General features: G+C 37.6%; 2 protein-coding genes and 2 pseudogenes across 4 annotated transcripts; 3 read left to right on the top strand and 1 right to left on the bottom strand.

Annotated features, from left to right (window-relative positions):
• Positions 1–7,414: 7,414 nt before the first annotated feature.
• Positions 7,415–9,064, top strand: LOC149037865 (melanocyte-stimulating hormone receptor-like; annotated as a pseudogene). The gene has a single exon (XR_016181412.1). The product of XR_016181412.1 is annotated as a melanocyte-stimulating hormone receptor-like (transcript).
• Positions 9,065–14,916: 5,852 nt separating this feature from the next.
• On the top strand, positions 14,917–17,631 carry LOC149037866 (histamine H2 receptor-like). Its single transcript, XM_089188528.1, has one exon. The coding sequence runs from the start codon at positions 15,885–15,887 to the stop codon at positions 16,824–16,826; it is 942 nt and encodes a 313-aa protein (XP_089044654.1). The 5' UTR covers positions 14,917–15,884; the 3' UTR covers positions 16,827–17,631.
• A 732-nt stretch (positions 17,632–18,363) lies between these two features.
• On the bottom strand, positions 18,364–23,399 carry LOC149037867 (uncharacterized; annotated as a pseudogene). The gene has a single exon (XR_016180743.1). The product of XR_016180743.1 is annotated as an uncharacterized LOC149037867 (transcript).
• Positions 18,603–20,235, top strand: LOC149037868 (uncharacterized). The gene has a single exon (XM_089186265.1). The coding sequence runs from the start codon at positions 18,603–18,605 to the stop codon at positions 19,962–19,964; it is 1,362 nt and encodes a 453-aa protein (XP_089042391.1). The 3' UTR covers positions 19,965–20,235.
• Positions 23,400–23,570: the final 171 nt, after the last annotated feature.

Consider the following 23,570-nt stretch of genomic DNA (forward strand, 5'->3'; position numbering starts at 1 on the left):
CAGGCGATGTTCCTCTCTAACAATTGCCAGCTTAAATTTTCGCGCCGAAGGAAGAAAACGCGGGCAGCGTCCATTTTAACGTCATTTCAGTTTTTAACGTCATACAGTTATTTGGAAGGTGAGTAAAAAGCACATCGATGTTATTTGTTTTACGCATTTCCCACAATCAAACAAAACGTAACAAGGAGTTATTACTCTAATTTCCGCAATCTCAATAATATATAGATTTAGCCAAGCCTAGAAACGGAGCTCTTATTACTTTATTTTCCAGCCCTACGTTACACTGAATAAAAACTGTAATAAAACTATTTACTGGCAAGTCTCTATAATAAAACTATCTACTGGCAAGTCTTTGTGTTATATTTCAACCCAACCATTTCCTCAACATATAAACACTATTTCAAAGTAATTAGTCAGGGAAATGGAAAACTTGTGGCATATACACCATGTTTGGAATGCCATGACCGTAATAAGCTTACAAGATTGAGGAGGATGAATGTGGGAATAGGCCGTCATGCCTGTATCAATAATTTGCTTATCACTCCTGTTGGCAATGTTTTGATGAGGTTGGGCTATCAAGGCAAAGGAACTGAGGATTTTAGTAATTTCAATCTCAATACTACTTGTGTCTACGACATCTCAACAAAGTCTCGTCACATGAAATAACTTGGAAAAATTCGTGGAAGTGGAAGAGTCACGGCCATATTCAATGCAGAACGCTACGTAAAAAAGAGAAAAGAAGTTGCAAAATAGCCCAATTTTCTCAATATTGTCGCAATCTCTATTTTCCATCATCACTCTTATATCCGATTGAGGGAATTTGAGCGAGATGACACTGAAAAAACTATCAAAGAAGCTTAAGAAACGTTTTGCGGGGTTTATCGATACAGCTGAGATAAGGCCGCCGGTGATATTCGATGGATTTTCTTTGATACTCTTTTCAATTCAACTTACTGACAGCACATGAAATTAAAGATAACATATTAAAGTGACCTTAATTTCATTTCCTTTATTAGAGTCAACAAGAGCCGTGGGAGGTAAGGCCTTAATTTTTAAGGAGAGTTTTTTCTAAGATGATTACGATAAATTTTAGTTGATTGTTATATTTCCAACAACCTGGTAATGTAAAGACTGCCTTACACCTTACGAGATGGTGGGCATAGAGGCGTGATTATTTGTTTATGATAACCACTGGTTTATTGCATTTCATTCATGAGTAAGACATAGCAGAATAAAACGAGCATGCAGCGTTTCTTAGTGCACAAAGCCTCCCTTCATCAACTAGCCCAACTAATGCTAACCAAATAAAACAAAGTTGAATCACTTACCTTTTTGTGAATATCGTTAAATTATGAATCAACTTTGCTCTCTTTCCTTTCCCAGTTGGGAAGAAAATAGACAAATTTCAATTTATTAAACGTAATTACAGCAATTACACTGTTTATGTCAGACTGACAATTTAAGACGTCAGAAAAGGTCGAGGGATGTTGCGTCATAGTCTAAAAAGAAAGTGTTAATGCAAGACATACCAATGGAAAGGGTCTATTTTAATGTTTTGCTTCCATCTTAAGATACTTACTGTAATAAAATTGTAATAAACAATCACGAGAACATTATGGCATTCTTTCTTTCAGATGTCAAAAGAAAACGAATTTAACGGTGAGGATCTTTTTTTAACGTTTATTAGAAAATTAAAAACCATAAAACATCATACGCATGTTTAGCGATAACGCTATGGACATTCCCCCACGCAGTCGGTGGCACCGACTCGTAGGGTAACGTGGGTATTACATTGTACTGTCCCTCAGCGCCCTTCAACACGGCCATCTGAAGGAGGTTTCTACAATAACTTTGTTCATTTTGAATTAAAAGAAGTCCTTCATAGCGAAAACATGGAACGATTACTAAAAAAAAAAGACGTGTCTAAGAATTAACACACAAATTGGTATCAAAGGCAAATAACTTAAATAACAATATTTTCATCGTCGTTAATAGTCTTTAGTAATACGCGGCAGTAACAGAAGAAACGAGAAGCGAGTGCCTAACTAGCAAAAGAAATTATGGAATACTTTTCATACGACTCCTCGCTTACCAAGCTGCGAACTACTTTCTACTTACCACTCATAAATGAGTAAAAGTCGGCCATTGAGACTTGCAATGAAAACTCCGCCCGACAAAAGAAAGGCCAGCACAAGATCTCCAAAATAAGACATCTATTACGGCTAATAAAGGAAGAAATACAACACGTTTGCGTTTCACATGAAAATTCGAAGTGAAGATGAACTGAAGGATTGACGATTGATTGTACATTCTGGGTAAGCTATGTACAAGCTCCCATTGGAGCAATAAAGAGGTATGACGGAGGTGTGTCCATAACCATGGTTACTGAAATGAACTTTTTGAACTTTTTTTTCCTGCAGGAGAGAGGATAGTAACTCGTGAATCTGCTTCGACTGCAACTGATCGATAAACCGATAAACATGTAATGCGGATATATTGCACAGCATCACACGGATAAACATTTTTATCTCTGAGACGTAATTTATTGGCTCCACTGCGGTAAGTTATTAGAATGTTCACAATTATTTACCAAGTATCAACTCATGCAAACCAGATTGCAATATTTGAGACCTGCTCCTCTTTTATGTTTCTTAAAGTAAAGGAATGTCGACGTGTGTTGTTTCAGGAAATACCGAAGGCACCCTATAGCAGCCAAGCTGTGAATGGTGTATACATGTATCCTAATACACAGTGCAAGAATGAAAACCAAGGGCAAGGAGTTAGTTAAGATTATCGATATATGCGACAGTCGTGCACACTAGATTTTTCCAGTTGTAATAAATTTCAATATCTGTTGGAACACCACAATTCAAACTTAAGAGAGTGTCTCTGTAAGAGCGGTCCGGTCGATTTTGCTTGAGACACGGATTTCGCTCATTTCTCGTGTGTTGTAAGTCATTCATGTACCTGTACTAAAACCACAATCAGTTTAATCGGATCTCTTTATTTTTCAGAGTTTTACGGAAATTAAATTTCACTCGAGCGAAGGCTTGTCCTGACACTTTTCAAGACTTTAATTTCATACAACTTTAGAGGACAATTTACAAAAAACTACGGAACTCAGCAAAAGACAAATACCACAGCCATGAATATTAACTCTATTTTATCTATCGAGGCGACTTTCGTAAACATCATGTGGCAATCAAGGAAACAGTAAGACTTGAATGACACCTTATCGGTTCGCCTAAATCACACACGCCAAAACCGATCAAATTCAAGGTAAATTTTTGAAAAAGTGAGGCGTTCTTAACTGATCCAACTAACATAGCTAGGAAGTAGGTGCCATAGAAAAGGTAACTACAGAAAAAAACTTTGCGGCTCGATCTTTATGAGAACTTTATAACTCCGTGAACTTACCTAATTTTCGGCAATCTCCAAGTTTGGCCGCCATTTTGAGGGACTTGTCAACATGACGCGTAACCGATATAAATCAAGTAAGTAGATCTAAAACCGTCAGAAATGCATACGAAAGTAATTCAAATGAACTTTATTTTCAATTCAAGCGGCAAAATTTGAAATTGTTCGTTAAACTTACCATCCCCATGCGACCATTTATTCCAACAATTCAAACACTACAACTTTTTGAATTCCCCTCGTCGATTCCACCGCAAGAAATAACTTGTGCCACCTAAGCTTCGACTCGAATGTGAAGTACGAATCAAATAACATAACTACTTCATCTTTGCGGCAATATCACGCTGGTATTTTGATTTTCCGATCGACAAGAACGGTGATCAAGAATCGATCGGTTTGTTTACCCCATAAACGTGACCGCTGACCAGCTGCTGAGTGAAAACAGTACGGTTCAAACAAAAAAATGTATATGAATTAGTATATCAATCCAAAGATACTCAGTCCATTGGTTGTTAGTAAAAAACTTAAAAAAATACAATGCCGTTGCTGGCGCATATGTAATCATACTGATAAAGGACTTGCTTTACGCGCTGCCCGATACGAAAACACGAAACAAAATCAGGGATAAAAATTGGGAACGTATTGCCCAACCACATGCAACCGGCGGCACAAACTCTGGGGGTAAGAGGTGTAAATTACTGACTAAAATTGTGATCAATACATTTTGAAAGATCGAGTATTGAGCTTAATACCGTACAATCATCGATCCTTGCGAAAAACCTTTACAACAATCGCCCACCAATTAGGGCTCCAATACATATATGTTATCACTAACTGTAACCATTATTTTGCTAACTTCCATTTTTACAATATTGTTGCCTTGAAGTAACACTTATAAGGAGATCTCAAGTATTTCAAACCACTAGACAATTTAACAACATTTACATCTGATATATTGGTCTACTACTGCCATAGTAACCGACAGTGAAATTACCATTTTATAATTAGTGTGGGGAGGGGGAAGGGGTTCATTGTAGGGAAGCTTTAAAGTATCTACCGATTGTTTTTTCAGCAAATTTCATCACGGATATTGTAGTATACACATGCATTAAGTTATCATTAAAGCTGACTTTTTGTGCTCACATAAAGTGACAGATGATTAAAAACTACATAGAATCAATTTTGTTAAATAAAAGAAATTTACAAAGTTTCAGCGCAAAATAAAGATTTCATTATAACTCAAAGTGAGGAGTTATTTTTTTCTGTTGTATTGTAAAAATGCAAAAAATGCAGTTTTGCTAACCCCTTATTGTTAATTCAAATTCCCGCTGAAAAACTGGCCTTCATTTACTTTCGTGTGACAAACCTCGCAGTATTCGGGCATTTTACATAGTCAGATGCTAGTGATGAATTCTTACTCTCTGTTATTGCTATCCAAAAACTAAAATTTAACTGATCTTGACTTGGAGGCTGCTGTAAAGACGAAATATTTCTCGTTGTTACTAACTTAAGGATAACTTGCAAAAGAGTGGATACAACAAAAAGAGCTACAACAACAGATATAACAGGAAGTGGAACATAGACGAAAACATTTGAAGGATCGGAATACTCCCCCTATTGGGTGGGTGAGTTTAAACCACAGTCCATTTCATTCTCAGCAGTAAACATTCTCTTCTCTATCACAGCGACTCTTGGGAATTCTCTTATCCTTGCTACCCTTCACAAGGAATCTTACCCCCATCCGCCATCCAAACTCTTCTATCGTTGTCTGGCAACAACTGATCTGTTGGTTTTTCTTGTTACTCAGCCTGTCGCTGCTACTTATTGGATGTCTTTGGTACACGAACACTGGATTCGATACCCGTGGGACGTAGGCTACATAACAGGCTTTACGTTACGTGGCGTGTGGAGTTTCTCTGTTTACAATGACGGCCATAAGCGTGAACCGACTTCTCGTCGTGTTGTTGGGACTGAGATACAAAGATATTGTCACTCTGAGGTGCACGTACATCATTTTAGCTATAGTTTGGGTTGCATGTCTAGTCGCTGGTTTATTCTCTCAACTCGATCACCGTATAACCTTATGGTGCAGCCTTATAAGTATATCATTTTTTCTGGTGATCTCAGTCGCCTCATACACAAAGATTTTTCGCGCTCTCAGTCATTATCGGGCTCAAATACAAGATCATGCTCAACAACAGCCGAGCCAACCAAATGCACTGAACATGGAGCGATACAGAAAGGCAGTGTACAGTGCACTATGGGAGCAGTTAGCTTTAGTTGTCTGTTATGTACCACAATTTACGATGCAAATTGTAATCTCTCTTAGTACGAAACAATTTCCGAATTTCTTCATATTCCCGGGAATGGCAAATGTCTTACTGTTCCTTAATTCTACTTTAAACCTGTTCCTTTACTGCTGGGGGATAAGTGAATTGAGACGAGCAGTAAAGCAGACAATCAGACAAGCAATCTGCTATGCATAGGAGTTGACCCATTTTAACTTTGGCATGTAAATTTTCTTCTATATAGATTATTTGAAAGAATTCTAGATATTAGGAGTGAGGGGAAGGTATGCCATTTCATGATGAAAAAGGGTAAGGAAAAATATGAGGAGCTACCTCTAAGTAGTATATTGTATCCGAATTATCTAACGAACAACTAAAACGTGAGAAAGTATAGTTTAACGAAACAGTAACACGTCTCCAATTTCCGAATTTGTAGTGCAGGCTATCATTTATTTTGGATTTTTAATGCGCTCAGGATTTTTCTTTGCGATCAAATTTTGATTAAATATGCCACTTTTGCTCAGAAATATGGTTTATCGATAACGAGCTTTGAAAATAGCCGGCCGCTTGATTTTGTTATAACTGGGAATTAGACATACAACGAAACTTTGCAAATCAAAGATGCACTTTTTTGGTTGTCATAATGCTTTTTACCTTAAACTTAGATAATTCATAGCGTCCTAAGTTTGCAGAGATATGCAGTGCACTTTAGTAACAGTTAGCTTTAGCTGTTTGTTATGTCCAAACTTAAGAGCGCAAATTGTGATATCTTTGAGTTTAAACCGATTATCGCATCTAAGAGAAGGTTGTCCATAGATTTCTTTGAGCAAATAATTTTAAAAGCACTCTTATTCAGTAGCAAAATCGAATATTCAAGAAGATTTCGTGACTCTATCACACGCCGTGTACACACAGCTAGTCTTATGAGAAAACATTCTCTCATTTTAATGACAATCGAGTACAAAAGCTGCTAACTCATTTCCGCGTCTGAATATCATCTGATGGTCAAAAAATTCTTTATGTATTTATATATTTAGTGGCTGTTGTTATCACTAACCTTTTCTAGGCGTTCAAATGGTAAAACGGAGCAAATGGTGCACGGCACAATAGCAGTGGTGGAGTGGAAAAACGGGGGAGAATTGGCTCGGGTCGTGTCGGGTCGGGTCGGGTGAACGCCGTTCTTCACTTGACGCTCTACCGTGACTAACGCGCCGTTTACTTTGCACTTCGTTTTACCATATGATCGCCTCGCACAGGCTATGTTATCACTCAATAAGCCGACATATGTTAACAAGTTACTATTACAGATATTTTCTTCGAGTCAGTAGTGGAGCCAGTTATTACGAAAGAGGAATCGAGAGTTAGACAAAATGAATGCAATCACCTGTCGTTTACATCACAACTATAATTCCTACTATGGTAATGTTTTGCAGTCAAGTAAGGACTCAACGAAAACAATTGACTTACCTTACTTAATGGTTTATAAAGGAAACGATATCTGTAGCTTTATGTTTTGCGCCTTTGAAATGATTGAATATTTTTATTCTTTAGAAAAACCGTAGTGAAGAAAAACGCTACCGTGATAGTTCGAAAAAAGAAATAAACAAAACCTCAGTTAAAATAATATGGTATTGGTGACAATAGATTCATCTAAAGGAAGTCTTCAAACTGCTTCCTGATCGAGACACATCTCCGCCGCAACCTTTTTTTGTTTTTCAGCTTGCCTTACGTATGTGTTCATAACTCTGACAAGCGCCGAGATCACAGCGTTGGCATAAGCACTTCGTCATCTGTCAATAGCTTTTAGTGAAGGTTTTCCTTAGTCCAACATTGAGTTGAATTATTTATGATCTTTTGAACAAAATTTCCTTCCTTTGGTCTATCTTGAGACCTTTCAGGATATAACAGCAGAATAAATTGTGATAGGATTTCTTTTCGCTGAACAACTGATTTCCTTTCAGGAAGGTTAATTAATGCAACGTACGCATGCTAACCTCTGAGGAAATTTTGATATGTTTTGTAGCACAAAAGACACTTGAGATCCTTCGCTTATTTCAAACAGGGTAAATGATACCGTTTTAATGCTTGAGTACAAATGCATTATTAAAAGGTGAGATTTAAGCCACAGTAGATGTGAAGTTGTTGTGAAGGCGAAATATCTCTGCTATATTCAAAGATAACTAGATACTAACAATGCCGACTACAAATTTAACAGCATTTGAAAGGCAAATAAAAACATTTGAAGACCTAGTTTGCTCGCCATCATTGGCAGGTGAATTGCCACAACAATCAATTTATTTCACGGCAGTCCACATTCTCCTCTCGCTCGTGGCATTTATGGGGAACTTTCTCATCCTTGTTGCCCTTCACAAAGTATCTTCCCTTCATCCGCCGTCCAAAGTCTTGTATCGTTGTTTGGCAGGAACTGATCTGTTGGTTAGTATTGTTAGCCAGCCTTTCGCTACCAGTTATTGGATGTCCTTGGTTCACGAAGAGTGGTATCTTTGTCGACTCGCATACGAAGCAGCGTACATCACAAGCTATGCATTATGTTTGGTGTCTTTGTTGACAACGGCGGCCATAAGCGGGGACAGACTCGGGGCTAAGATACAGACAAATTGTAACTTTAGAGCGCACGTACTTCATGGTAGGAACCTTTTGGGTACTGTTTGTCGTGGCTGTTTTATCCTATATTTTAGACTACCGAATAGATATGTGGTACAGCCGTATAATTATACCATCTTGCATGATATTCTCAGTGGCCTCGTACACAAAGATTTTCTGCGTTCTCGGTCATCACCAGGCTCAAGTACAAGGTTTTATAGAACAACAGCAGAACCAACCAAATGTACTAAACATGGCGCGATACAAAAAGGCAGTGTATAGTGCACTATGGGTGCAGTTAGCATTAGTGAGTTGTTACGTGCCAATAGCTGTATCGGGAATTGTTATTGCATCTAGTAATACATACTCATCACATTTAATCGTCACCTGTGGAGTGGCACTTGTTTTAGTTTATTTTAACTCGGCTTTAAACCCCGTCCTTTATTGCTGGAGAATCAGTGAGATGAGACAAGCAGTGAAGCAGACAATTAGCCAAGCATTGTGCTTTCCATTGAATTAGCTCTCCTCTAACTTACACATGTATCAATACTGAAAAAGCTGATTGATGAAATTACAGCTGCAAGAAGAGAAGAAACGATTTTATCAGTAGAAGCTGTCAGATTTAGATCCATTGTTTTTTTCTGATGATCAAAGGTTGAAAAGAGAATCGAAAAGCCAACCATGCCTTACCAGTAATGTGTTTATCATGGTGGCAACAACTTGTAATAAAAAAAATATATATATGTTTTAGAAACAAACTTGATGTTTGATTTTACTATCTCATCCAATCTTTTTTACATTATACATCTAAAAATAGAATAAGTAAGGTGATAAATTTTGTATACAGTACTGAACTAGAGAAATATGTTTTTCGTCTTGTCAAGTGCGTAGAGCGACGAAGAAATTCTAAGTTCCCCTGCAGGAAAGTACTGGAAAAAAAAGTTCACCTTAGCAATCACGGATGGACGCAAACGCAGGTCAATAAAGCCGATAAAGCTTCGATTTTGCTAATAAAGTATTGGAGACAGTTACAAGTAAAACGTATGAAAAAAGGTTAAAATTGTTTTGTATGCTTGACTCGACGTCTTGAATTGATTGATCGTTTGTTTTTCTTTGCAAATAAATTTTTTGCGCAAGGTTAAATTTGAATGCGAAAAAACAAAGATGAAACTAAACATACTTTCAATATCCGAAATTTTTTTATGAGGAATGGTCGATTTACTTCTTGTTACTAGAATAAAAGGAGACAAAATTATGGAAATGTTTTCTTGTCTAAATAGTGTATGACCTGCGGAAATGATGTAATGATGTGAATGTTCCTGGTTTCAGTAGCGCGGCCATCAGTGTTTGTCTCTTGAAAATCGTTCTCCCCTCTTACCTCGATATGAAATTTGCGTGATGAAAATAAAAATATCATTCTCTTCTTAACACATCTTTGTAAACTTACAATGTTCGATATGATATGACCACTATCCGTTATGAACCAGTGCGTTAAAAGTTTTGATCAAAAGTTTTACTCGATCGAACGTAGAATATCTTTAATTATCCTTCAGAATCGAATTCAGACTAAGATCATTGTTTAACACAGTCTTTAAGTTACTTTGATAACTGAAGCGGGATATTCTAAAATTATCTAATGTGTAGAAAAAAATATATACCCCACTCACTTGTCATGTTTATTTTTAAAAAAGTCTTTCCTCTTCTTATTGCCAAATCCGCTTTGAAAAAAGGAAAATAATCGAAAAGAAAATTAACGCAGAATACAATTTCTCGCTTCCGTAAACCAACTTCCACTTTTGACTTTAATCATTTAGAATTGAGGGGAAATGATGAAAACTCAATGAAAGAAATTATGAAGGAAAAAATTGTAAATGAGAAACCTTGGTTTGGCCATATAATATTTTCCAGCTCTCTTTTTCTTTTTCAGGTTTAATTACACTTAGATGTGAGCCGTATGAAAAGCTGGAGATGTTCGTCAAACATTATATAAATGAACGTCTACAAACATTTAAAGTATAGGTTTTTTCTTTATTATATCCTCTGTCAGTTGGATTGAGAATGTTCTTGGAGACTTCTAGTTTCTTTAAATAAAAGTTTACCACTGATTTTGCTTTCTATATATTTGAAGCTGCTTTTTTTTCTCAAAAGGGCATCAGATATCCCATAGATGCTCCTCAAAACATTTGCAATGGTTTCACCTGTTTTCTACCAAATTTGGGGCAGTTAATTATCAAAGGCTGTTCTACAAACTTATCGAGGCTTTAATCTTTTAATGACCTTTTTCCAAGTTTAACTTTATACAAAATTATGCAGTTGATATGGCAACGTAATTTTGTGAAAACTGAAATTGCACAATTTGTTTGTGGGAGAGTTTGTGGAGTGTTATGTTAGAAATGTTATATTTACTTTGAAAATAGAACTCAAAAATATCTTGGAGAAGGAGGCATAAAATTGTTAAAAAAAAAGCCTCTCTAAAAAAACGTAGTCAATTCTTAACTTATAATCCATCAAATATTTTTGCTTGTGCCCGATTGGTTTAAAAACATCGGGAGACCGAATATTCCCGGTTAAAACTGGGGAATATCCGAGAATATACCACAAGACAGAAACTTTTATCCCCTCTTTTTTAAACTTAGACGTCCAGTGGGATGAAAGTCTTCGTTTGAAATTTATTCAAGACGAGAGAACGTTTGATTGTTCCAGAAGAAGAAATATGTTTATTCATAAAATTGTACCAGAAAACATTGAAAATTAAACATCCCACGTAGTGAATGGTAAGCTATTCGTAAGATATTTTACCGCGCGTTGCAAAAATATCTAAGGGGTAATAAACAAAATAACCTGCAATGGTGCGAAAATATGCTCGTATGTTAGTCTATGGCCATTATCTGTTCGTAAAAGCTCACTGTTTTCTTCGAGCTTCGCTCTCAGAAAAGCGTTTGCGACTTTACTATCTTTTCACAACCTCTACTAATTTCATTCAAACGCGACAAAAACATAGGCAACTTTTTGGTCAGAAGTTCATTTTAAACTAATGACAACCTGGAACTTTCAGATGCGCTCGCTCACGATGCAGAACTTGTCCTTTCATTTATAACTTGGAGAAAATGTCGGGGACCAAGAGATTCATTGAGATTACTGATCACTTTACGTGCACCTCCGCTAATGTCATTTGCTACGTTACTTGCACTTATCGCAAAAAGTCATACATTGGCGAGACAGGAAGACGACAAGGTGACCAATTCTGAGAACACCTTCGCAACGTAGAAAGAAATGACAAGGATGCATCCAAACCAGTCGTTAGACTGAAATCTAATTGCAGCTTTTCCTTGCTCCTAGGCAGTTCGAAAGAAATTAGAAAGGAATCTAAGCAGTTCGAAAGCCGAAAAACTTCAGAACAAAAATTTATTTTTCAAATCGCCAAAGTGTATCTCTATTTTCTGCATAAAAACACACACACAACCCACAATTCCTCCATTCGCTCTGACGAGTGACTAACGCTCGAAACGTCAGCTTTGAAGCTCTTTACGGTGGACAATTTACGTTATTAACGAAGTTGATAATACCAAATTTCCTTGTTCCAGGCTTGGTGATTTCGAATTACTATTCATTATCATCAAATTGCAACAGAATTTAGTGCAAAAAAAAAAATTTTTTGAAAAAATAATTCACCTGCCGTTCACGTGGCAGCTCGCTGAGAAAAGGCTTGTGGGAGTTTTCCACGACTTGATCTTTTCTTTTTCTTTTTGGAAACCAGTGGCAGCTAAAAAAAGCAAAGAGCGCTCAAGAATCTTTGGTCCAGGCGAGGTTGCGTCAAAGATAGGAAAACGGTGTGGAGTCGTTCTCGATAGTCATTCACTACATTGACTACATTCAAATGGTGAATAACTCTTCCAATATGGTCTGTTCTTTCCTGAAAAAAGAGGGGTTGTAACTTACACTCTAATTGAAGCCGGATTGAAGATCGAAGGCATTTCCGTTAAATGGTTGTTTTCTAAATAAAGAATTAAGCTCAAAAGTGTTTGACATACTCTAAGTAGATTAACTTGCAAACAAAGAGAAAAGGTTACATAGACAAAGGTTTTTTCAATTTTCTTCAAGTCGCGCGCGTGGAACAAAGAAAAATTCTGAGTCCTTGTAAGGAATTGAGCCTTAGGCTAGGAATTCTTTGAGCTTACCAGTGAACAACAGAGACTCCAAGGAAACAAGGCCATAACTAGCTTCATGTGTGCCAAGTGCCCTAAAGGAATCCGCAATGTCATTTCGTTCATATCCTTCCTATTCTAACCGGTAAATGGCATTTCGGTTGACTAGCTTGGAATTAAACATGAAAGAAGAGAAGATCAATTTTTTAATGGTTTCTCTGGGTTTTCTCTAACTTACTTCCTTATTTCCTGTTTTCCATGCATTTAAGTAAAAGCTAATACTAAAAAAAACGTCGGTTTTATCCACAATTATTTAAGAGAGACTCTTCTGACAACATTTCGATCTGTCCTCGAAAGAAAAAATTGCAATTTGTAAATATACCTCTGGCTTCGGTTAAATTAAGAATCATTTCAGGGACGGTGATATATCCAAGCTGTTCCGAGTCAAACCTTATTGTTTTTATACCTATTGACATGGCTTCACCAAGCATTTAAAATCAAAAGACAAATAAATTACAAAAAGCAAGGAGGAAAGAATATTGACTATCACATACAGCAAATGTAAACTAGCACACAACTCGATTGGATTTTTTATTTCCACACAGACCAGCAAGCACAAGGCAAATCATTTTGTAACCAGTGGTCTCCAGTGGGGAGATAAAAGTTGACTTGTATCCCCTTAGTTACCCCTTTTTCTCCCTCTTAGTTGCCCTGTTTTTGTTGTATCATTTGTTTCCATTTCGCCTTTTTTATCATACCCACTTTTCAATTTATAAACTCTATTTTGTTTTCTTCTGTAGATGTGCTGTGTAGTGTTGTTGCTTCCGACTTGAAGGATTCCGCTGACTGCGTGCTTCGCAGCTCAGGACTATGTACCTCAATAAGAATTGAAAGAAGGGGTAAGTTTCTAAAGAAACTGCGGTGCTGCGTCGGTGGGAGAGTATAACAGGTAATTTAGTGTTAACAACTGGGTTGAAAACGTAAATTAGCCACCGTAAAGGGTAAAAAAGCTGACGTTTCGAGCGTTAGCCCTTCGTCAGAGCGATTGAAAGAATAGGATAAGAATTGAAAGAGTTAATAATCAGTCAATTATTTTCAACTGTAATTAGCAGACAACTTCATTCTTTTTAGGCTACGTTCACATGGCACCAGACAAATTTTCGACCGGTGGGAAATTCGTGCGTTTAGACGTCTCGTTCACAGGGAACCACGCCAAACGTACGAAAATTTGGACGCCCCAGCGTTCAAAATTTTGCACACCAAAATTGAGCACGAATTTTTAGCCGGTGCAGTCAATAACTTGACCGCCACGGTGTGAACATCTTAAACGTAGAAAGTTTTGCACTGTGAAGGCGCGGCTGCATTGATGCGTGGTATCTAAGTAAAATGACATGGGAGTTACCACATGACGGTCGACGAACCAGGGAAGAAAAAAATGTCAGAAATACTAGTGGTCAGCAGTGAAATAGCTTTCATGACGCATGAAGAAACAAATCATTTGCTGCTCCAGTTAATAATCATGTTATTTATCCTAAAATGATAACAGTATATAGAAAAGGAGAGATGGTAAGTTTTGAGCTCGGTGAGGAAATAGAGAAGGATGTTTTTCGTCTTGTCATTAGCGTGGGACGAAGAGAAAATCTTTCTCTACTTCTTTACTGATTTCAAAACTTGCCATCTCTCTCATTCTATTTACCAAATGACATGAGTACAATTTTATGCCAAAATGGAACGCGTTGGTATATTTACTGCGGTGCTTGGTAATATTTACAGCTTTATTGCATAATATTATTTCGAAAACGTCTAGGACGTTCCGAGCTTACCATGCAGATAGGCGATGTTGTGTTAAACAAGTTAAAAAACGTCGCTCATCTATCTGAAAATCGAAGAAGTCCAAGCAGCGAAAACACTGGATTAAGAAACCTTCTGCGCATGAGTAGACGGTAAAACCTTTATACGGTTATTGGTTCCATCTGAACAGAACGAAACTTTCGCACGGTTCCGCGTGAACAGAAAATCTGGTCGAAATTTTTGGCCGGTCGAAAATTCGTCCGGTGCCGATTGAACGTAGCCCTAATATTCGAATATTACTAAAGGTAAATCGTAAATCGCGAGAAAAATAGCAACAAAAAGAATCCAGTCACTTGCCGAATACATGACAGCGTGCTTGAAACAAGAACAAGAAAAAATAACTTAGGGTAATTCAGGAGTATTAAGTGAGTTGATAACTTAATTAACCTCCGTAAAGAGTTTAAAAGCTGACGCTTTGAGCGTTAGCACGAGAGCGACTGTAGCGATTATGGGGTGTGTATGGGTTTGTCTACAAAATATGGAGCTAGGCTATTGGTGGGAATATGGTGACGAGAAGACAAGAATAAATTGAATGAAGGTTGTTCGTTGATACCGTAGGGATTAAGAGTGCCGATTTTAAAGAAAAATTTTTGTAATAAAGTTTTGCTACTTTTCGAACTGCCTATATGTAAGGAAAGGCCGCAAACTGCTATATGCTGCTTAGAATGATTAGGGAGATTTAATTGTCTAGCAACTGGTTTGGATGCGTCCTTGTCATTTCTTTCTACGTCGCGAAAGTGTTCTCGGAATCGGTCACCTAATCGTCTCCCTTCCAAGAAACTAGAAGCTTACCTCACTATTAATTAGATACTTGAAAAAAATGGGACCTCGAGCTTCTTAAGATAACCCCTACATTTTTTCGTGACCACAAAAAAATAATCCTGCTAAATTTGCGGCCATGAAAGAAGTAAGTAAATATAGTGAATTAAAAAGTTAAGATAGAGATGGGCTAACGACGTAACATCTGACACCTGTCGCCGTTTCGTTCCTAAGTCAACACGGGTGCGACACGTAGAAAACAGAAATTCAAATATTTTTAGAATGACTTTGCATTTGTAACCTGCATTAATTTTGAAACTGGACTTTTTCTCTCAGTTTTCCCTTGTTGATAACAATTCATGGTGTCCCAAGATTCCCATGAATTAGTAATTCACCGTATTATCTGGGTAAGGAAACGAATCCGATCCAAACAACACGCCGGCCAATACGTTGGTAACAGTGTCGGCAAACAATCGGTCGACTGTCGACCGATTATCTGTCGACTTTCGATTTCATATCACTGGTGGTTTATTGAGGTGAAGAGGTTTTTGTTCTGTTTTATTGTAAAATTTACCTATCATAACTATAGTTTTCCTTCCTCTTACTTTTAATTCAAATCGCGCAGAAAAAATTGGCTTTTTTTTCTCTCTCGTGTGATAAACCTCACAGCTTTCGGGCATTTTACATAGTCAGATGCCAGTGATAAATTTTACTCAGTGTAATTGTTATTCAAAAACTAAGGTTTAATTGATCTTGACTTGGAGGATGCTGTTAAGACGAAATATCCCTCGTTGTAACTAATTATAAGGATAACGACAAGAAGATGATGGCGACAACAAATATAACGGGAAGAGGAACACATACGCAAACATTTGACGAATCGCTATGTTCCCCAGTTTGGTTAGGTGAGTTTAAACAACAGTCCATTTCACTCTCAGCAGTCAACATTCTCCTCTCCATCACAGCAACTCTTGGGAATTCTCTTATCCTTGTTGCCCTTCACAAGGAATCTTCCCTCCATCCGCCATCCAAACTCTTGTATCGTTGTCTGGCAACAACTGATCTTTTGGTTGGTCTTGTTACCCAACCTACCTATGCTGCCTATTGGATGTCCGTGGTTCACAAACACTGGAGTCTTTGCCGATTCTCATTTTACGCAACCGGCGTAACAGCCTATGTGTTATGTACAGTTTCCATGTTGGCGCTGACGACCATAAGCGTGGACCGCCTTCTCGCCATGTTGCTGGGACTGAGATACAAAGAGATTGTAACTTTGAAGCGCACATACATCATTTTAGCTATCTTTTGGGTTGTATCTCTACTCTCTGGCTTGTTCTTTCACCTTAATTACCGTATAACTTTTTGGCTCAGTGTTACAGGTGCACCGTTATGCCTAGTTATCTCAATCGCCTCGTACACAAAGATTTTTCGCGCTATCAGTCATCATCAGGCTCAAATACAAGATTATGCTCAACAACAGCCGAGCCAACCAAATGCACTGATTATGGCGCGATACAGAAAGGCAGTGTACAGTGCACTCTGGGTGCAATTAGTATTAGTTGTCTGTTATGTACCAAACATAACAGTGGAAATTGTAATATCATTGAGTTTAAAGGGATTATGGAATTTCATCGTAATCAGGGGAATGGCAAATGTCTTAGTGTTCTCTAACTCTACTTTAAACCCGTTCCTTTACTGCTGGAAGATAAGTGAAGTAAGACAAGCAGTAAAGCAGACAATCAGACAAGCAATCTGCTATGCATAGGAGTAGATCTATTTTAACGTTGGCATGTAAATTTTCTCATATAGATTTTTTGAAAGAATTCTAGACGTTAGGAGAGAGGGGAAGGTAATGAAAAAGGGTAAGGAAAAATATGAAATAAGTAGTAAATTGTATTCGAGTTATCTAACGAACAACTAAAAAGTGAGAAAGTATAGTTTAACAAAACAATATTACGTCTCCAATTCCCGAATTTGTAGTGAAGAGGTGAAGGCTATCAGTTATTTTGAATTTAGAATGCGCTCAGAATTTTTCTTTGCGATCAAATTTTGATCAGATATGCCACTTTTGCTCAGAAATATGGTTTAGTGATAACGAGCTTTGAAAATAGCCGGCCGCTTTATTTTGTTATAACTGGGAATTAGCCATACTGTTTACAACGAAACTAAGATAATTCACGGCGTCCTAAGTTTGCATAAAATATATGCAGTGCACTTTGGTTACAGTTAGCCTTATCTGTTTGTTATGTAGCAAACTTAACAGCGCAAATTGTGAATATCTTTGAGTTTAAACCGATTATCTAATTTATCATAATCATAATAATCATTCGCCATAATGGCGAATGTTTTAGTTTTTCTCAACTCCACTTTAAACCCGTTTCTTTACCATTGGAAGATCAAAGATATGAGACAAGCAGTAAACCAGACAATCAGACAAACAATTTGCCTTGCATAGGTTTCGACCCATTTCGACGTTTACATGTTTCTTCCAAAGCTATTTAACAATCATGTTTGTTACAAGAGAGAAGAGGATATACCATTTAATAAAGAAGAGTGGGGAAAACCATAAAGAGTCACTTCTCACTTTTATATTCAAGTTATCTTAAGAACAACTAAAAGGTAAAACATTAGTTTAGTAATAAAATATATCACAGGAATATCACATGCCGAATGCACACACCTATAATGAAGCAGTGGAGACTATTCTTTTCAAGCAGAATGCGCTGACGATTTTGCTGTTTTTTCAAAACTGAATGAGATGTGTCACTTTGGCTTAGATACACGGTTAAGTGTTTACGGATTGTAACAGTAGCCACGGACTTGATTTGCTCATAACAAAAATAAGTCGACTTTGTTTTCATCTGTTTAAATATTTTGAAGTCAATTCTTAGAAAATGAGTTGATTATCACTATTTTCACTTATAGATTTATCGTTTGAGACCAATCGTTTGCCGGAGAGCAAGTTTGCAAATTATGACAGAAGAAACTTATAATAAGAAATAGAGCCAAACTCTAACATGGTTGATAAGACTAATCGTTTATCAGTCTGTTATCTGCATCAGTTAGGACTGTTTATCGAGTACAAAATTGTAGCCCTCAGGGTCAAAAAATTATTCATGTCTTTAAAGTTCTGAAAAAAGAATAAGTATAGTGGAAGGAATAGGACTTTGTTTTAAAAACTACTGCGCTCTAAAATCTTTTATGTGGTTCCCTTTAACGCTTCCCTTCCGTCCTCAGAACCGTTACCAATTCTTGGTTTTCACCCACGTGACCTATACGTTGACAACGGTTGCTACGCCGCCATATTGGTGTCGTATAATTCAAACACTGTTCGCGTGTTATCAAAGCTTTAGAATATTTTTCATCATGGTTCATTATATTATGGTTGATTGTTTTCATAATAGTGGAAAGACGAAAGGTATAGGGTTTTATAGGATTCCAGTAGTAGTCACTAACCAAGGAGAAAAAGCAGAAGAGCTAAGCAGAGAACGAAGAGAAAGATGGATCGCCGCCATTAGCCGCGACGACATCACTTCGAAGGATGTCCTCAGTAATGAAAGAGTCTGTGGACGACATTTCGTGTCAGGGCAATCTGCAAAACCCTGGGATAATTAAGTGCAACGTCGACTGGGTTCCTACTTTGAATCTCGGGAAGACAAAATATCAACAGGAAAACCACGACATTAAAGAGGCAAGAGCTAAACGAGCGAAGGAACGCCGCAAAAGATCACTCGAGCGTCAAGAACGCGAGGCAGCTGAGAAACGAAAGAAAATCGATGTCAGTGGCCTTCCCGTCCGTGATGTGGATTTCAGTGATCCTAAAGAAGGATCTTCCAAGGAAATTGATTCTTCTGAGGATATTTTTGATCACGATTGCGCATTTCAAGACCACACTTGCTCAACTCTCGTTGACAGTTCAACTCAAACCCAAGTTGATGTATCTGAAGCTATGACTCAAACTGAAGAGTTTGAATACCTTTTCAAAGAATCATATAAGCCAATTGATCGAGATTTTTTTGATTCTGATGAAAAAGTTCGCTTTTATTCTGGACTGCCTTCAATGGATATCTTAATGACTGTCCTTGACTTTGTGTCAGCCCACATCAAACGAAGAACCCAAAAACTTAGCCTTTTCCAGGAAATGATTATCGTGTTGATGAAACTGAGACTGAATATGCCTTATCAAGACTTAGCCTATCGTTTTCAAGTATCTGTGATAACAATATCAAGAATATTTGCATCATGGTTACCAGTGATGAATCAGCATTTGTCCCCACTTATTTACTGGCCTGAAAGACACCAGCTATGGAAGACAATGCCTCTTTGTTTCCAACAAGCCTTTGGAACCAAAGTCACTGTTGTTATTGACTGTTTTGAGATTTTTATTGATAAGCCTACAAACTTGTTAGCTCGAGCTCAGACATTTTCATCCTACAAGCATCACAATACTATCAAAGTACTGATTGGTATTTCTCCCCAAGGAGCTATTTCCTTCGTGTCAGAGGCATGGGGAGGACGTACCTCTGATAAGTTCTTGACAGAAAACTGTGGCATTCTTGAAAAACTTTTGCCAGGTGACATGGTTATGGCAGACCGGGGTTTCACAATCACAGAAAGTGTTGCTCTCAAACAGGCAAGACTCATGATACCAGCCTACACGAAAGGGAGGGAACAGCTGGATCCTATTGATGTAGAAAAAACAAGAGCTCTAGCAAGTGTACGGATACATGTTGAGAGGGTGATTGGTTTGCTGCGTCGCAAGTATACTATTCTTCAAAGCATTCTTCCCACTGATTTCTTGAACAATGACAATGGACAGGATGAAGTACCAATTATTGACAGAATTATTAAAGTATGTTCAGCTCTTGTAAACCTGTGTCCACCCATTGTACCATTTGATTAGCTCCATACTTCATACAGTACTATTATAGTCATATATTGTAGCTAATGAAATGATATGATGGGGTGGAGAGTCTGTGTATAATTTAAGAAATATTATAACCCCATGAAAAGAGAGCAAGTGACTGGGAATGAGCACTGTGTAAGATCAATAATTTAAAAAAATATACTTCCATTACAAGAAGGATCAACAACAATGACAACATTTCATTTGTGCTGTGATATTTCATATATTTACAGAAATTATATGAATTAAAATATGAATTATGTTTGCAGGGGGCAGTAAGGACTGTTTATTGAGCACAGCTGCTTAAAATAGCTTGAGTTCATTATTCTTCTTGGATTTTTTTTTAATGACTGCTACTCTTGAGATTAGCATGAAACAACAAAACAACATTTTTAGTGTAAAATGTATTCAAAAATGTGGAAAAACTTTGATTTCACCAGCTCTCAAACATTCAAGTAAATGTGGTCTCATTCTTGGGATGTCAAACATAAAATCTGAAGGGTTGAGTTCAAACACAAGGCATGTTGCAAATGCTACAGCAAAAACGCCACAGTCACTGCCATTCATTTGTTGCTGCACTGGTACGACTTCAATGCCAACAAAGTTATCTGGTAGCAGATCTTTAACTTGCTGCTCAACTTCATCATCAATAATGTCATTGTACAGACTGTCGTACAAATTAACACATCCTGATGTGCAACCAATAGAACTAATGCACACCCAATGTGAATTACCCGTGTGTAAGATTTGAACAAAGTCACTGGTCATTATGTCAAAGTTCCTTACTCTTCCAAGAGTTGGTCTTTGAAAACCCTCAATGAGAGGATTCACTTTCTTGATGCATATTTGTGCTGCCTGTATTATTTTGCAATCCAACCAGCCATCAGGAGATGAGATTATGTCATAGTCATGCTCATCTAGATCTCCAAAAGATGCAATTCTGTTAGCTACACCTTTAGTCACACAGATTATTTCTAAGTCCTCATCACTTTCATATTCATCTCCAGTAGAGTATTTATTTGACTCATTTTCATGTAGATCTTCAAAAGATTCAGAAGCTGTTCTGCTTTCAGTCACACAGGGTATTTCTATGTCCTTGTCACTTTCATATTCAGTTCCTGACACAACTGAAGCTGATGGATTATTGACAGTACATGTAGTACTGGTGGTATAAGAAGAACATGTGGTAGGGATAGTTAATGAAGACTTGTCTGCAGGTTTTTTCTTCACTTTGCAATTTTTGCAGACCCAACATAGCTTGCTGTTATTGGGCATCCTCTTGTAGTTTAGACATTTCAGATGGAAAAATTTCCCACTCTGACATTGACTATGACATTTCAGCAGCTTTTCCCCTACAACAGGTTTAGCTTTGCAAACACAAATGGACTGTAATTTCATTGCTTCATCGAAATCAGGGTTCTTTTGACAATCAGGCTTGATCTTGGTAACTCTCTTGGCTTTCTTACATTCTGGAAGTAACTGGCAGCTTGGACAGTACCATACTTTGGGTAAGATATCCCTAAACATGAGAGGTGAAACTCAATGAATGGGCACTTGGGGTTTTGACAAGGCACTGTGCTTTCGTCTGGTTTGGGTTTTCTGCAGTAGCAAACAGGCTTTATATCACCTGCTGGTACAGGTGCAGCAATTTTATGCTTCCTAGTGTACCATCTTCCTAAGATTTCAGGTAGGATACAAGATCTCCACACTTTGGTGAGTTTTGGAAGAACTGATTCCCAGTGTGAAATGTCCTTGTAAATTCTCTCCAAGAAAAACCTTGTTTGATTGTTATTGTCAAAAGAGCACACAACAAAGTCACAATACTGAGAGTCTGTGATAAACAACTGTTGTTGTACTTGAAAAAAGTACTGGTGATTTCTCTTGAGCTGTACCTTTCCATTGACCTTTTCAAGACATGAATTCTTCTTTTCCACATAACTTTCAAGGTCACAGTTTTCAATGTTGTAAGGGCATTTGACTTCTCCACAACCATTCCCACAGCATGAACATGATACCAAAAAATCTGGAGTAGCATTTATCCAGGGGTGCTGTTTATCCACTATCATACCACATTGTTCAACTTTCAGATCTCTGTGAGTCTCTAGCATAGTCTTGGCATAAGCATTCACTGCAGCAATCTCATTCTTGCGGCCTTGACTGATTGCTTTAGTAGTAACTTTGAACAGATCAGGATAAGAGATGGACTTGATTAAGGATTGTGATGGCATAGCAGGGTTAGTATGAGCTACTGCCCAACTCAGAGATGCACCAATGCGCCCAGCTCTGTGCCTGAAAAATGCATTTCCTTTAGCCTGTTCCCTAGTGTCTTGCTCAATTAATTCTACCTGTGATTCTGAAATAGTCAGATCAATATTTTCACACTTTTCTAGGAGTTCTGGATATGACAAGTCAAAATTACATGGATCAAAAAGGTCAGAAATGGTTGGGATACTTCTACTTTTCATGATAAACTGTTCAGAATAGGGTTCAATCAAGCTTAAGGCAACAGGTTTGAACTTGCACTCATTTATTTTGGCAAGCAAATGTTTAAGCTCAGTTCCTCCAGATGTAACCCGTTCTGTCGAGACCTTAGCTTTCTTTGTAGTGCAAGGTGCTGATAAGGAAGGTGGAGAGTTTGCTGATAGTCCCTCAATACAGGCATCTAAGTTATCTTTCAACTTTTCCGCCGACTTGAAGTTGATATCTTTGACCCTTGCATAAGGAACCTCACATATGTCGGTAACAACCACGTGCACTTTACTTGAGTACATGCCAGCGTTTCATTAATTCTCGTTGAAGCTTCGATATGAAATAAAATACTTGCAATATGTGAACAAGTCTCAGCTAGTCCAGCTTTACAACCAGTGGGCTGATAACACGGTTCCCTCCTTATTAGTAATAATCCAAACTGCAAATGATCGCTCATTCATTCGTTGAGAATGTCTCACCTTTCCGATCACCACGAATTTTTCACCTATGACTTTGCCTTCAACACTGGAAATAAAACCCGAAACCATCTGATTGTAGGCCTCCAAGCTTTTGAAAGCTTTGAACTGTTTCTTTTTGTAATAACTCGTATCGATAACCAAATAGCACAGGAGATCTGTAGCTTCTATGGGTGGTAAACATTGTGGATCTAACTTTGCGTCGATCAATGTAGCGGGATCGATCCCCACGAGTGATATTTTTTCTAAATACCTTTGTTTAACATGTGGCTCTAGTCTTTTAACATAGTCGCTTAAAGGTATATTGCAAATATCTTCCTTTTTTTCTTCCTTTTTGATGTTTTCAGAAATTTTGTCCAAATCACGCGACATAATTTTAAAGAATCATGCACCAAAACACTGCATTTTGACATATGCTAATAAGCTTTTGCGACACCAATATGGCGGAAGCCTAATTTGCATATGCCGTGACGTCACGTGAAAACCAAGAATATCACAGAATGAATAACAGGTTGTATGCGAATTTTAGATCAATAAATAATTTGAGGAAATTAACGTTGCCATAAATAAAGGTATATCTCATAGACAAAATGAAACTTCAATAAATCTACTTTGTCTTGATGAGTCATGAGCTAAGTCGGGCAAGCCAAGCTGAACC

This window comes from Pocillopora damicornis, chromosome 11 (assembly GCF_964200805.1).
Source record: "Pocillopora damicornis chromosome 11, jaPocDami1.2, whole genome shotgun sequence".
Lineage (NCBI taxonomy): Eukaryota > Metazoa > Cnidaria > Anthozoa > Scleractinia > Pocilloporidae > Pocillopora > Pocillopora damicornis.